Below are 14,101 nucleotides of genomic sequence, written 5' to 3' on the forward strand. Positions count from 1 at the left end.
GCCCCAGGTCTCTGGTGATCCTACTGCCCGGTTGGAATGCATGGCCATGTGGGGGAACTAGGACTCAGCCAGGGCCCTGGGGACAGCCAGCCCGGTGCCCTGCTGTGCCCAGAGGGCTTCAGGGAGTCACCAACTGGGGACATGGATATCAAAAGCCTGAATTAAGGGCCACATTAATAGAAAGCATTCCCTGAGCACTCCAGAGGAGCAAAGACAACTAAGTACCTATGCAGGTGATAGCCACGTGGACTAAAAGGAGCATAGGGCAGAATGATGCAGAATCCATAAGCCACTGGTTGAGATGGGGACACAAAGGGGAACACTGGGGTGCCTGTGTGTGGCATACCAGTGCGACATTTACTCCCTTCATTCTGCTTCTGTGGCTTTGCCATATGCCAGCAGTAACACACGATGAAAAGCAAGGTGTGAGCACCAAGCCCAGCTGGGAGAACCTAGCACCCCCTGCCATCCTTGCCCATCATGGCCACCCCAGCCAATCTCAACGGCAGCCCATGGGGAGGATCTCCCAAAGCCCTCATTTCACAGATGGGAAAAGTGAGGCCCAGAGAGGACAAGCCATTTCCAGAATGTCACACAGCAAAGGGCAAAGCCTGGCTCTGAGCCTTCCTGCCTGTCCCCTCTCAGGCACAGAAGTCATCTTCCGTTCTTCCAGTAGGAGCAACGGAGACCAATACTGGGGTATAGACAGCCTCCTTTCCCACTGCCTGCTTTGCTCTTCCACCCCTCTACCAACTCCCCTGCCATGTCCTGGGGCTGGTGTGTTCATTACAGCCACTGTCATTCATGGGGACTTCCCTCCCGCCAGCCCTGCAGGCCCAGTGTGTGTTTACTTCACTGTGCCTGCCTCAGTTTCCCTAATGTTAACAATGAGGATGTCTGAAGCCCGGGTCTCAGAGTGCGCCTGCAGCAGGGGACAGGACAGGAACCCTGCACACTCTCTGCTGTCTGATGCTCACCTGTGGCATTGCGGGGACACCGGACGGCAGCCACCTCTCCAGCTGGTGTCTCTTTCCACACCACGACTCCAAAGCTGTCCTCCTTACAGATCTCATAGGGCTCTACCAGGGGCCAGAAACAAGGGCAGGCATTTGGGGACAGGCTGGGAGCTGGCAGCAGGATGTCCACTGTCCCCACTCAGCCAGTCTCCAGCTGCCCCTGGGTTCTTCCCAGGACCAGCCACAGCACAAGAAGGGCCTCACCAGGACACCGATGGGTGCCGCACTGTCGGTACTCATCCTGTGGGCCCTGGCAGGCTGCTCCCCCGAAGAAGGGCCCTGAGCAGACACGCTCTCGGCGCTGGTTGCCACCCCCACACGTGACGCTGCAGCTGCCCCACGAGGCCCAGGCCTGCCATTTGCCATCCACTGCAGAGGGCAGTCAGACAGAGCAACAGGTGATGGGGAAGGGTGGGCTCTGGGAGCAGCAGAGGTACAGAAACACTACGCTTTGGGGATAGAGACCCAGGAGGACCCGGAGGACATAAAGATATAGACCAAGGGACCCAAGGGACCCAGGGATATAGGGGTGTGAGCCACCAGGAGAAAGAAAATTGAGACCACAGAGAAACCCGACAAAATACAAAAAGCCCTTACATGGAGCCATCCCCTGCCCTCCACAGGCGCCATGCACCCCGACTCCACTTGGCCCACACCGGGACCCCAGGTCACACGCAGGGCCACCCCCCAGGAGGGGCCTCCCTGACCTGGGCACTGCTGCAGAAAACAGTCTCGCGTCTCCACCCAGTGGCCCTGGCACTCAGCACCTCCGTAGGAAGGCCCGTTGCACTCCCTCGTGCGCTGTTGCCGGCCCTGGGCGCAGCTGGCAGAGCAGGCGCTCCAGCTCGACCACTCGTTCCAGTTTCCGTCCACTGCCCGGCCCGGAAGGAGGAAGGGGACGAGAAGCCAGTGTGAACACCCAGCACTCACAACCCGTCTGAACACCCAGAGGCCACCTCCCCACACCCCACACCCCACTTGGGACGTGCGTGAGAATGTCAGTCATTTCTCAACCTCCCAACTGCACACAGCCTGAGGATCCAACCTCAGCAGAGCTGGGCCGCTTGCACCAGCCGCTCCCTCTCACCTACCAGGGCACAGGGCAATGTTGCAGAACTTGGTTTGTTTCTCCGGACCTTCGCAGGGGTTGCCTCCGAACTGCGGGGGCCGGCAGGTGCGTGTGCGGTCCCGGAAGCCGCGGCCGCAGGTGCTGGAGCAGAGACTCCAAGGCGACCACTCGTCCCACGCACCGTGCACTAAGAGCGGAAGGCAGAGGCGTTGCAGCTCTCCGCCCGGGCTGAGGCCCCGCCCCAGGCCTGACTCCACCCCCTCTCCGCGGACCCCGCCCACCTGGGCACACCGCGGAGTTGTTGCACAGCCTCTGTTCCCGAAGCGGGCCGCTGCACTGCGTGCTGTACGAGGATGACACGCAGAAGCGCGTGCGAGTTTGCCAGCCCTCGCCGCAGGTGCTGGAGCACACACTCCATGGCGACCACTCCTCAGCCGCCGGGTCACCTGTGGGCACGGAGACCTGCAAAATCACGACCCTGCCGTGTCTAACGCCTACAGGGCTGCACCTGAACCTGGAGGAGGATCTGGGAGGGGGCCGCCCTGTGGGGCAGCAGGACGGGCTGGGGCTCGAGCTGGTCTTGAGGTCTCTGTGCTACTCCGCTGGACAGGTCTGGCCCCAACTGCACCACCCACTTCAGTGCCCCTAAAGCCAGTCAGCCTGGAGGCTTGAGCCAGGTACTGTACCTAAGAGCTTAGTCTCATTATGGCAAGTCATTAAAGCTATTACTTATAATTAGCAGCAATTACTAATTTAGGAGTATTTACCCACAGACCTAGCCCAGGAAATCAGCCCTCGCCTGCTCAGCATTTGAGCCTGTGTGCACGCCGGTTCTGCCCACACCACCAGCTCACCAGTCTGGGGGGATGGAAACCCAAACTGTTGCAGGTCATCTCCCAGCTCCTCACGCCGCCGGGCATCTGTGGACCGCAGGGACTGGCTCCGGGAGCTGGTGCGCCCAGCGGCTGCAGGATGGGCTCAGGTCAGCATCCTGCAGGGGCCTCCTCTGTCCTTGGCCACCACTGGACAGCTGGGGAACCAGGCCCAGAGCACCAGGCCTGGTCACCATGAGCCCCTTCTTGTGGGTCCTGTCTTTCCTGCCTGGCAGCTCCTCCTTCTCAGCTTCTAGGGCTGGCAGAGCAGTGGTTACCTGCTGGACAGCTGCTCTGCCCCTGCCCCTGCTGGGTGCCCCAGGGTCCTCCCTGGGCTCCTGAGATGAGCTGTCTCCCCAGGAGAGTTGATCAAGGAAAAAGCAACCCAGAGAATGACAGACTCATTAGAACTTGATTTAACTTTATGGAGGCATCTAAAAAATGCATGAGGTCATTAAGGAGCCTTATTAGAGAAATACATTCTGGAGGTCTGCTCTGGCTGGCTTGGCCTGGCCAGGACTTCCTAGGTGAGGGAAGAGGGCACATGCCCCATGGCCCCCACAGGCCGCTGCATGCACCCCCAAAAACCAACTCACAGCTGAGAAGGAAGCTTCATCTGTCCCACCTGGCTTCAAGTACCACACCCCCACCGAGGCCCTCACTTGCACTCTGCTTGGCCCGGAAGGGTCAGGCTTGGTCCCACTCTTGGCTAAGGTCCACCCCTGATCCCACTTCCCATCCTAGTCCTTCCTCCAGACCCACCCTTCTCCCACATCATGCCTGCACTCTGGAGCACCCCGCCCCCATCAGGGAAACGCCAGCCCCACCCTTGCGCACTCACGGCCACAGGCCTTGCGGTTGCACAGGCGCCCCTCCTCCAGCACCCCCTCGCAGCCACCGCCCTCGAGGCCGGGAGCGGGCAGGCAAGTGCGTGTCCTTGTCTGTAGGCCTCCTCCGCAGTCTCGCGTGCACTCGCCCCACAGGGACCACAGCTTCCAGCCTCCTGAGGGACACCGGAGGGCGGGGTTAGGTGGGGGCGGGGCTGGTCTTGGGCCATCCAGCGTTACCCAGCTCCCAGTCATCCTCTGGAGGGTACAGCCTGAGGTGGGAGGCCCCAGGGTGAGGTGGGCAAATCTGGCACCCAAGATCCCTTTGACCAATTAAGGGCAGAGCAGCTTTGTAGCCAAGGTTTCAGTTCCTGCACCCCAACCCCCTCCTCAGGCCTCAGGCCCTGCCCCTTCCAGCCTGTGTCCTCATCTCCATAGCAGGGAGTCTGGGACAGAGGCTACCAGCCCCTGCTGGTCCTCTTTCTCAGCATCTCTCTCAGCATTTCTCATCTTCCCCCATCTTGGCCTTGCAGGGCCCAGTGTTGTCCTTGCAATCCAGACCTTCTGCCCCTGAGGGTCTGAGCCCCTGGTGGCCTCTAGGAATGCAAGAGTGTAGAGAACTCATGGTTGGGGCACAGCCATGGGGGCTGCGCCCGTCCATGAGTCAGTATGGGGCTGCTCTTCCAGATGGCCTCCAGTCCCTTGCCCCGTCTAGCCTTTGACCTCACTGTCTATCTGTCCCTTAGGAATTCCAGCCACATGCTCCCAGAGAAGCAGGGGCATGGTGCGGGTGGGTAGCCCTCCCCAGGTGGTTTATTCCAGACTGGGCTCAAGCCTAAATGTGGGCATCCCTGGGGAGGGTGCCCTGACCTTGCCCGGGTCCGGAGGTGATAAGGAGACAGGATAGCCCTGCCCCCACCACTGGGATTCCCATTCGGCGGAGCCACAACTGCACACTACTGGGGAGCTCAAGGACCGGAGACCAGGTGAGTCCCTCCAGCGACCGAGAACCAGCTGGCCACGGGCAAGCCACTCTTGACAGCCGGAGGCCTCCAGTGCTGAGTCTTACATGTGGATTTTAGGGGTGAAGACCATGGTTTGTGACACTGGGGCAGCTGGGGAGGGAGGCAGTCCACATCATGGACGGTTCTAGGGTTGCCTCCCCAGGCCTCACACCCATAATCTTCTCAAAATAACAACAGAATTCCAAGGACTGATCAGCAGGAGGAGAAATACCCAAGAGGAGCTTGGAAAGGATGGCCCTTTGGATTTATTGATCGCACCCTGACTGGTCTGTGCAGGGCTCCGCCACTTCCTTGCGCTACTGCTCAAGTGGGCCAGCAGGGGGCGCGAAGGGCAAGCGGCTGGATTCAAGGGAGGGAATTGCTCTCACAAATAGGAGCTCATTCTCCCGGCTGGGACAGACAGGGTGGAAAGGGGCATCTTCTACATCTCCATGCCTATTTCAGAAACTGCTTTTTGTTCTCTCTCATGGAGCCACAGCCCCATGGGCTAGAGAGAGAGAGAGCGCGCTGGGGCAAGGGCCCACAGAGGCCAGGCCTCCTGTGCGCTGAGACCATACCCGGTGCATGCTCAGAACACAGCCAGGGAACAGAGCGGCAGGCAGTGGTTCCGAGCCACTGTGTCTGGTGCATGTCCTTCCCTGCACAAGGGAGACCTCTCTGTCCACAGTAACCAGACACGAAAACAGGCTACCGAGGCAAAGAGATACTGCATCCCTCAGCTGGGAGGAGGAGGAGGAGCAGAAACAGCCCAACTGCTGGACCCCAGGTCCACCTCTCCAGGGAAGGCTGCCTCTCTTCCCACGCTAGCTCTCCAGTGGCACTGTGGGCTCTGCTCTGTGCTTGAGACCTCAGTAGCAGGGCTCTGAGTTTCAGCCACCTCTGTAAGTCAATACCTTCACCTACTTGCAGTGGAAGGAACGGAGGACGATCTGCAAAGCCAGGGACCACAGTGATGATACCCGAAGGGCTGCAGAGCTAGCCCTGGGGAAGCGCCAAGGGTGAGATCAGAATCTCAGATTCTGAGAAGGAGCTGTAAATGTGGGGGCTGTGTGTCATCTTCCGCTGGGAACATGGTGGAAGGGCCTCGGAGGGGAGTGAGGGCACTAGAGAGAGGAGCAGGCTGGCATGGCTCCCCCAGGATAGAGCTAGGGGCCAAGAGTGACAGTCCCTAGCATGGCCTGCACGTGTACAACCAGCAGGACAGGACAGCAGCTGCCCACAGAGCAGGCCCAGGTGACCCGCTCAGAGGCTGCCTGTCACATGCCTTGGCTCAGGATGAGAAGAGTCACAATCAAACCAGGTCAGCTCCCAAATATCGAACTAGGTCAGGTTCCACATACCCCTAACTACCCTGGCCTAGGCCACCTGCCAGGACTAACCAAGATCCAGAGCCTCCAAGCCTCAGCGGTCTCTTCTGCCATGACCATCCCAACCTAGGGGCTCCAGACAAAGGAAAGGAGCGCAGGGAGGCAGGCTTAGCATCAGGGTCAGGGTGGCATATCCTGCTGGTCCCCATCCCCGTCCAGCCCTCACAGGGAAGCCTGAGTGATGAGGAAATGGCAGTGGGTGGGAAAGAGAGGGTGTCCAAGCCCCGCTAATCGGAGGATGCCACTCTGTTCCCATGGCAACTGCTGCAGAGCGCAGTCTTTCAGGATAGACCCAGGTTAGGCCTCAGCTGCCAAAACACCCACTATTTCAGGGCTGGTTACCTTGGTGACCCAGGTGGTGAGGATGTGGGAGGGGGGAGGGGAGAAGAAGGCAGAAATAGGGGACACTGGCTCAGGAGAGAATGGGGAGAGGGGACAGTAGCTCAGAGGACAGAGAACCCCCTCAAGCCCTGACTCTTGTTACACCAAGCCGTGATCCAGATCATAGGCTGAATCTTGGTTCTGGTCAGACATTGAGCCCCGATGCTGGTTGTAAGTTGAGCTGAGCCTCTGCTCATGCAGCTTCTTGCCTCTAGTCACATGCCGAACCTTGAATCACATCACAGACTGGCCTCTGATCCTAGGCTTAGGATCCCCGAACTCCATCACATTCTGAGCTCTGAGTCCAGTCACAACAGGATCCCCAACCTCGGCCACACTCCCTCCACTAATGAAGGCTCGGAAAACGGTAGCAGCCATTTTTATTATCGTTATCATTTTCAACTTTAATGTGTGTCCTCACATGCATACCCGGTAAATGTCTGGCGAGTGCACCTCTGTTCGCCAGAGGGGGCTACTCAGAGGATGCCCAGGGGCACAGTGGAGGGCACAGTGGTGCTTCAGGGCTGGCTGGGCCGCCAGGGGGCAGCGGAGGAGCCACAGGGCTGGGGGTGGGCTGCCCCTCCAGGCCCGGAAAGAAGCTGCCATTCTTCCCCCACTCAATGCCCCCTCTGTCTGGGGGCCTCATTTCCATCTCATTATGGGGATGAATAGAGCCAATTATCAGCCGCCCGGCAGGCTGGCCACCCAGGAGCGAGGGTGAGCAGGGAGACCGCTCAGCATCCTTCCCACCACGGTGCCCTGGCCTGAAGATGGTGGCTTCCCCAAGCCCTGCATCCCTAGCGGGCAAGGCTGAGGCAGCAAGGGCACCCCCTATTCTGGCCAACCTTCCAGTTTCAGAGGTCCCCTGGTGGAGGGGAACTGCACTCCCAAACTCCTCCAGCAGAGGGCTCCCAAGTCCAGCAGGTTGGGCCACCTCTGGGCTGCTTGGCAGCGCCCACTGGGTATCACCCGCATACCCGACACTGACTGCATGGTCCTGTGACACGGACCCCTACCCAGACTCCCAGCAGGGCCCATCTCTCCTACCTGCCACCATGTTGGGGCTGTTTGGGGGCCTCTAGACTCTAAACCTGGACTCCGGACCCAAGACTTGTGGCCTGGATCTGGAGCAGAGGAATAGCACCAAGGAGGAAAGGGGCAGCCCCTTTCCCCACTCAGCCCCACGCCCAGTGGTCTGACCTTAGCTCACTCCCCCTGGGGCTGGCAGCCCCCGTGCAAACCCTGACCTCCTCCAGCCTGCTGCAGACAAGATCTCCTTCATCCTTTAAACAGTCCCTACCAACTTCCTTGTCCAGATCACAGAAGGGAAACAGGGTCACTAGCCCAAGCATGAGCTGCCATGCCTCTCGGTCCATAACAGCCATGTCTCTGTGTCTGGCAGGTACTCCCTGCCCTGAGGACAGTGCTCTGGCCACAAGCCCCAGAGTGCAGGCCATCCTGGAGCCCCAGATGCCTCACTGCCCCTTGTGGTCTCAGCTGCCTGGTGGCTGCCAGCCCCCTACCTGACATTCCCTCTCCACATCTTCGTGAGAACTGGAATCCAGCTCAGACTGCAGAGCAACCGATCTCACAGCCATGGAGCAGGGAGGGTTGAGGTCTGGCCTCCAAGCTGAGGTGGGTGATGTGGGAAGGGCACGCACATGAGAGTTTCCCATGGATGATGGCATCCACGTACTTGGGCTCCACAACGTTCTTTCACGTGCACCAAGTACTATCCTTGATGGGTACAGAAGCCTTTTTTCTTGGGTTTTCCAAATTGGCTCTTGTGCAGGAAGAATGAGCTGCCCGGGCAGGATGACACCGAGCAGCCCTGACAGCAGGGCTTGGCACGCTTTCCTACTCACTCCCAGCCTAATATGGACCCCAGCCCTCCCCCACTAAGTGCACCCTGGCCTCACATACTTCCTCTCAGGGCTTCGTGGGCTCCAGGGGGAATGAACTGAGCCTCAAGAGGGCTTCGGGAAAGTGTGTCAACAGTCAGGCTGGCCCAACAGTGGAAGCAAGACCAAGGGGACACAGCCCCATTTCTGCAGGCCAGGCATAGTCCCTCCTGCAGGCTGAAGCCCAGAGTCGCCCCCCACAGGGAGATGTAAGGTCCCACACAGGGGACACACACTCAGGGACACACACTCTCTCATTCCCAGGATGTTGCTTTTTCATTATCTTACATGTCGCCTCTGCAATAAAATTCTTTAATTAAAACATGAATATTTAAAACCACCCCTGAGAGAAATGGCCCATCTCACCAGCGGCAGAAAGATGCGGTGGTTTGGAGATGGAGTGATGAAGACATGGGGAGACAGGAGAGAGAGAGAGAGAGAGAGAGAGAGAGAGAGAGAGAGAGAGAGAGAGCAAGAGAGAGAGAGAGAGAGAGAGAGAGAGAGAGAGGAGATGGACAGATGCAGAGGAAGAGACAGAGACAGAGACAGAGACAGAGACAGAGACAGAGACAGACAGATGCGCAGGGAGACGAGAAACATAGAAACAGAGGAATGGGAGACAGTGACAGAGACAGAGATGGTAGCACCAGGGCCTGGCAGCCGCAGAGGGAAGGAGCAGAGGGACAATTGCTCTGTCCTGAGGAATATTATGGAACCTGGCCTGTGACGTGCCATGTGGTATGTGGCTGGCCTGGTGGGGCAGACCTAAGAAAGGGCCCCAGGCTTGCCCAGCCACACGCAAGACCTGCTCCTTTCAGCCACCTTTCAGCCACACACACACACAGCCACCAGGTCCTGTTGAGTGGGTTCAGCAGGGGTTGGCTATCTATCTTGGCCCACAGCATGTTGTCCATACAGCAACCTGACTTCTTTGGTCCTTCTTGCACGCGTGCACGTGCGCGCACACACACACACACACACACACACACACACACAGCCAGTAAGAACTGCGACCTCCTAGGTGCAGGGGCTGGGTACCAATGCCCCCATGCTGAGTTCTACCTCATCTATGAAGACATGCTCCTGCTTCACATAGCCAGCTGCCACGGTCCATGTGCATCCCAGACTCGCTTCCACAAGACCGCCTGCCACTGCACAACAGCTCTTCAGCCACCAGCTGCACAGAGCTCGTCTTCGCCACGTGCACACAGACACGCTCCTGCTCTCACACAACCATGAATGAACAAGCACATGAACTGTGCATGGCACACACTTATTTACACCCACACATGTGCACATGCATGCACACACACACACATACCCACATATAGAGCATCTGTACGCACAATTTGTGCTGTGTACACACCCACACAAACACAATCTACTCTACAAGCACATACACCCAAGTGTACACACACAAGCATGGACTCACACAATCTACACATATACACAAAGCACCGCACATGTGCATAGCGCACACAGCACACATACACAGACACACCGCAAGTACATGCATAAAAACGCATACATACTGTGTAGCGTACACATGCATACAAACACAATGCACTGCACACTCAAGGCGCCATAACATGTCCACATGGGTGTATGTGCACATGCCCACACTGGCCTGCCTGCCTTTGAGCACTACTTCCCCGCGTTCTTTCTCCAAATCGGTATGCGCTGATTTCCCAGGGTCCCCGCTGCCCGCAGCCCCGCCCCCAGGCCAGCCGATCTCGTGCCTGATCTCCAGCACAGACGGACGCTGCTCCTTCCTCAGCAACACTGCTTGTGCTTAGAGACACTCCACCCCGCTCTTATTCCTTACGGCAATCTAGGAAGCAGGATATTTTTACTCTTCCTGGTTTAAAAGATGAGCCCAAGCGGATGGGAAAGCTGAGGGGATTAGCCCAGGAATACATTGGAGTTCAGGTCTGATGAGACTTGAATTCTGGCCCTGGGTCTCCAGAGACAAGGTTCAAATGCCACTGCCTCAGCCTGGCCTTTTCTAGTGCTCCCAGGGCCACAGCTCAGCGCACAAGGCACCTCCTGCCAAGAACCACTCTGACCTGAGGACCCTCCTCTGCACTGTGCCTCCCGCCCCACTTGCCTACCTCAGGTAACTGCACAATTCAACATCCCAGGAGCAATCTTGCCTCCTCCTGCCCCTTGTTCCCCGAAGGCCATCAGGTCCAACCAAGGCCTTTCTCTTTCTGCCCTCCAGGCCATCAACATGTCCCCCATGCCCATGCTAGGCTGGAAGCCTGGAGCAACCCAGGCGCTCCACTCTTCCATTCTAATCCTTCCCAAGATCCTCTTTTTCTCAAGAGCAGGCACAAACTGCACGTGGAGGCCAGACCATTACACCCAGAGCTCTTACTGTGGGGTCCACACAGAGGAGCACCTCAAGAAAGCGTGAGGCCTCCATGTGCTCTAACAGAGCCTGGCAATTCCTGGGCACAGCCACTGCCTGAGATGCATGCCCATGGGTGTGGCCTTGGGTGGGTGAGATCCACCACACCAGATCAAGGGCACCCTGCAGAGAAGTCCAAGGTTGGCAGATGAAGGAGCCAGGAGTCAGAGCAGCTAAATGATCAGGGTGCCCGAGAGGACACATAGCTACAGCCACCTGTGACTAAAGGCTCTGCCCTCCTGCGCCCTTCCATGCCCAAACCAGCCACTGCCTCACGTCACTACTCCCCAAAGAGAATGCCATGCACTGCTCCATCCTCTGAGGGCCCCCGGACCCACTCTCCTCCTTGCCACACCACAGATGCTGCCCTGGCCAAAGTCGCAATGACCTCCAGCCTGTCTGGCCAGTCCTCAGCTCCTTCCCTGCCCCTGATGGCACCTGACCCCATCCATCCTGCCCAGGATTCCCGCTTGGTTTCCTATGTAGCAGCCCTGGGACATCACCTCTATGCTCCCTGGGGAGTTGCTGGCTCAGCCTCATCCCTCCATCCCCAACCATCCCTGCCTCCTGCCTGGTCAAATTCATGGATCCATCAGTTGAGCTGCGGCTGTGAACAGAACTGGGTCCCAGGACTCTGGCTTCCTTTGTGACCATGTGAAGCCATGTTGTGAGAGGGCCCCTTATGGCCTTGAGGGGGAAGGGCTGCCCCCACCTGCCTTCCCAACAACACCACACCCAGCTGCAAACATGTGCATCACCCCTGCTTGTCTCTCAGATCTGAGCCACACTCTTACTCAGCCAGTTCCCCGGGCCTCTCGCTACACCTGGGATTCCCTGTTTCTCTTCTGCAGTTACTGCTGTCCCTGTGTACAGGCCTAACCGGCAAGTTTCTGTCACTGCGCCTACCTGTGGCTCCGGGCCACTCAGCACCACCTGTGTAGCCCTCTCTCACCAGGGAGACCCCCGTGCTCCACTGGCCTGTACGCCCTCCACTCTGCGAAGCACCAAGCGCCTGGCAACCTCAGGCCTGGGCCCACGTGAATCTACGTCTCTTACACCACCCAGAATGCCAGACAAGGCCACAGTCCACATCCCTCCCTGACCTTGAGAGAAACAGTGGCCCCTTCAAGGGCCCTGCCTGAGGTGAGTCTTCCAATACCCTTGTCACTGCTTTCTTCTCTGCTGGGGAAAGGGGTCTGTGTGTGGTGCTCTCCAGGGCCTAGAAGGCATCCTCTATGCATGCAGGAACTAGCCATGGGATGAGCTACTCTCCCTGCAAATCACTCCTTGTGGATCACAAAATGCCCACCTGTCCACGCTGCTCATGCAGCCCCAAAAGCCCAAGCATCCACCCCAAGATGTTCCTGCAGATTATAGCCACTAGCCACAGCCACCTTAGGCCTACAGAAATGTCCTCTCTGTCCTTTCTCAGCTGGGGATTTAAACCCTCACACCTACGTCCCTTCATTCTCTCAGAGCAAGTTCCTATGCACTGGGGCCCACATGGGCCAGCCCTCAGTGTGTCAGTAGTGACTTTTGGCAGTGCATAAGGGCCTCCCAGATGGATGAGGCTACTGGTCAGACCCAGTGCTGGAGACCCTCCTGGGCCTTCCACATCTGCCTGGAGGCCACCTCTGAACTTGCTTTTTTTTTTTTTTGAACCAGGGATTGAACTCAGGCCCTTGAGCTTGCTGGGCATGAACTTGCTCTTAGCCATCACTTACCTGCTGAGCCATGCTCGCCCCGGTCCTGGGTCAGGCTGGTGAGGCAGTTCTCAGGGCTGCCAGCTACACCGTCTCTCAAGCAGACGTCACCACGGGGGACTAATGGACTGGAGGCAGGGTCTCCGGCCTCACCACCCAAGCAGGCGCAGGGGGTCTGCATGATGCCACAGGGGTGTGAGCTGCGGCTGCCCGCCAGACAGGCGTCCAGCCAGCGGCACAGCATCTGGCAGGCAGCTCGGCTGGGATTTCGGTTGCCCACGACCAGGTACTCCACAGAGAAGTCATCGCTGGGGCCTGGGGTCTCCCCTGGGAGACCCAGGTCTCCATCCTGGGGTGGCTGCTGTCGCTGCATCTGCAGGAACTGCTTGCTGGCCTGCAGGAAGGCGAGGGGCGCAGAGGGGTCACAGAGCCGTAGCACCTCGTCGAAGCTCTCCACGCCCAGGTAGGTGCGTGTAGACTCAAGAAAGGAGTCGAACTGGTAGGTACGGACGCGGCCAGGGCGGCTGCAGGGTATGGGTGCCTTTGCCACCTTCATATAGAGTGTGTAGCGCCGCGGGTCTGGGTTGCGCAGAGTCCAGGAGCAGCGCGAGGCGTTGGCTGGGAACACGGCGGTTGCCGAGAAGTAGCCAAAGAACTTGCCCTGCACCAGCGTGGCACACGTCTCGGCCCCAGGCCCTGTGTCTGCCCCAACAGCAACACGTGCCCAGCGCCCCAGGAGCAGCAGCAGGAGCAGGAGTGGTGTGAGGATCCAGAAGGTGCCCGGGGCGGCGGCCTGGCCCCTCATCCTAGCTCGCGGGGCCGCCGGGGTTCCGCGGGCTGGGCAGGCAGGAGCAGGCCAGGCCTTGACATGCCAGGATCTGGCGGCAGGCGGGTTGAGCCAGGGGCAGGGGCAGGGGGCAGGGAGCAGGGAGCAGACGAGGGCTTGGGACAGGGCAGGACTTCAGGCAACAGAGAGGACAGCGGTGACTCCTAACGTCCAGGGCACTGGCACCTGCCTTTGGCCACCAGCGGCAGCTGGAAAAAAGAAGAAAAGGCAAAGAGCATGGCATGAGGCCCTGGGGTCACCAGCTCCGTGCCGCCGGGTGCTGGAGGAAGGCAGTGGCCAGGGCTGGGGGGCGTTGAGCAGCAGAAGTGGCCCTGGCACCCTCCAAAGCCCCTGCTCTGTCCACCTGTTTGTCACCCTCCACCCATTTGGTCACCCGCAGGGACAGATGTCCAGCCAGGAGAATGCCTCTCCCCTTGCCACACCCTCCTGAGCAGGGAGGAGGGACTATTCCACCTGGGACTCTCTGTCATGTTCCCTGGCCAGCATCCTGATGTGGTTCCCATGCCCTGGGCCTGCTCACTGCCTTCTGGGTCCCCGGAGGGGAGAGGCCACCTCTTCTAGGCCCTCGCTGATCTCTACTCTGTCCTCCGTCCTCCTTCAGTTACTCCTCTATCCTGGGAAAAATCTGCAAATCCATAGTCAGGGAAGCAGATGGCAGAATGGAGGACAAAGGCCACTTGGGC

The 14,101-nt window shown here is 58.8% G+C and overlaps 1 protein-coding gene across 1 annotated transcript in view; it reads right to left on the reverse strand.

Moving 5' to 3' along the window:
• Adgrb1 (adhesion G protein-coupled receptor B1) overlaps nt 1-13,376 on the reverse strand; it is a 61,429-nt gene extending 48,053 nt beyond the window's left edge. The window contains 8 exon segments of the mRNA XM_004638921.1: nt 978-1,079; nt 1,221-1,385; nt 1,724-1,888; nt 2,087-2,272; nt 2,367-2,531; nt 2,940-3,050; nt 3,799-3,960; nt 12,593-13,376. Of these exon segments, the coding sequence (XP_004638978.1) occupies nt 978-1,079; nt 1,221-1,385; nt 1,724-1,888; nt 2,087-2,272; nt 2,367-2,531; nt 2,940-3,050; nt 3,799-3,960; nt 12,593-13,376 (1,840 nt within the window).
• Nucleotides 13,377-14,101: the final 725 nt, after the last annotated feature.

The sequence above is a fragment of the Octodon degus genome, unplaced genomic scaffold (assembly GCF_000260255.1).
Source record: "Octodon degus isolate 3935 unplaced genomic scaffold, OctDeg1.0 scaffold00104, whole genome shotgun sequence".
Classification (NCBI taxonomy): domain Eukaryota; kingdom Metazoa; phylum Chordata; class Mammalia; order Rodentia; family Octodontidae; genus Octodon; species Octodon degus.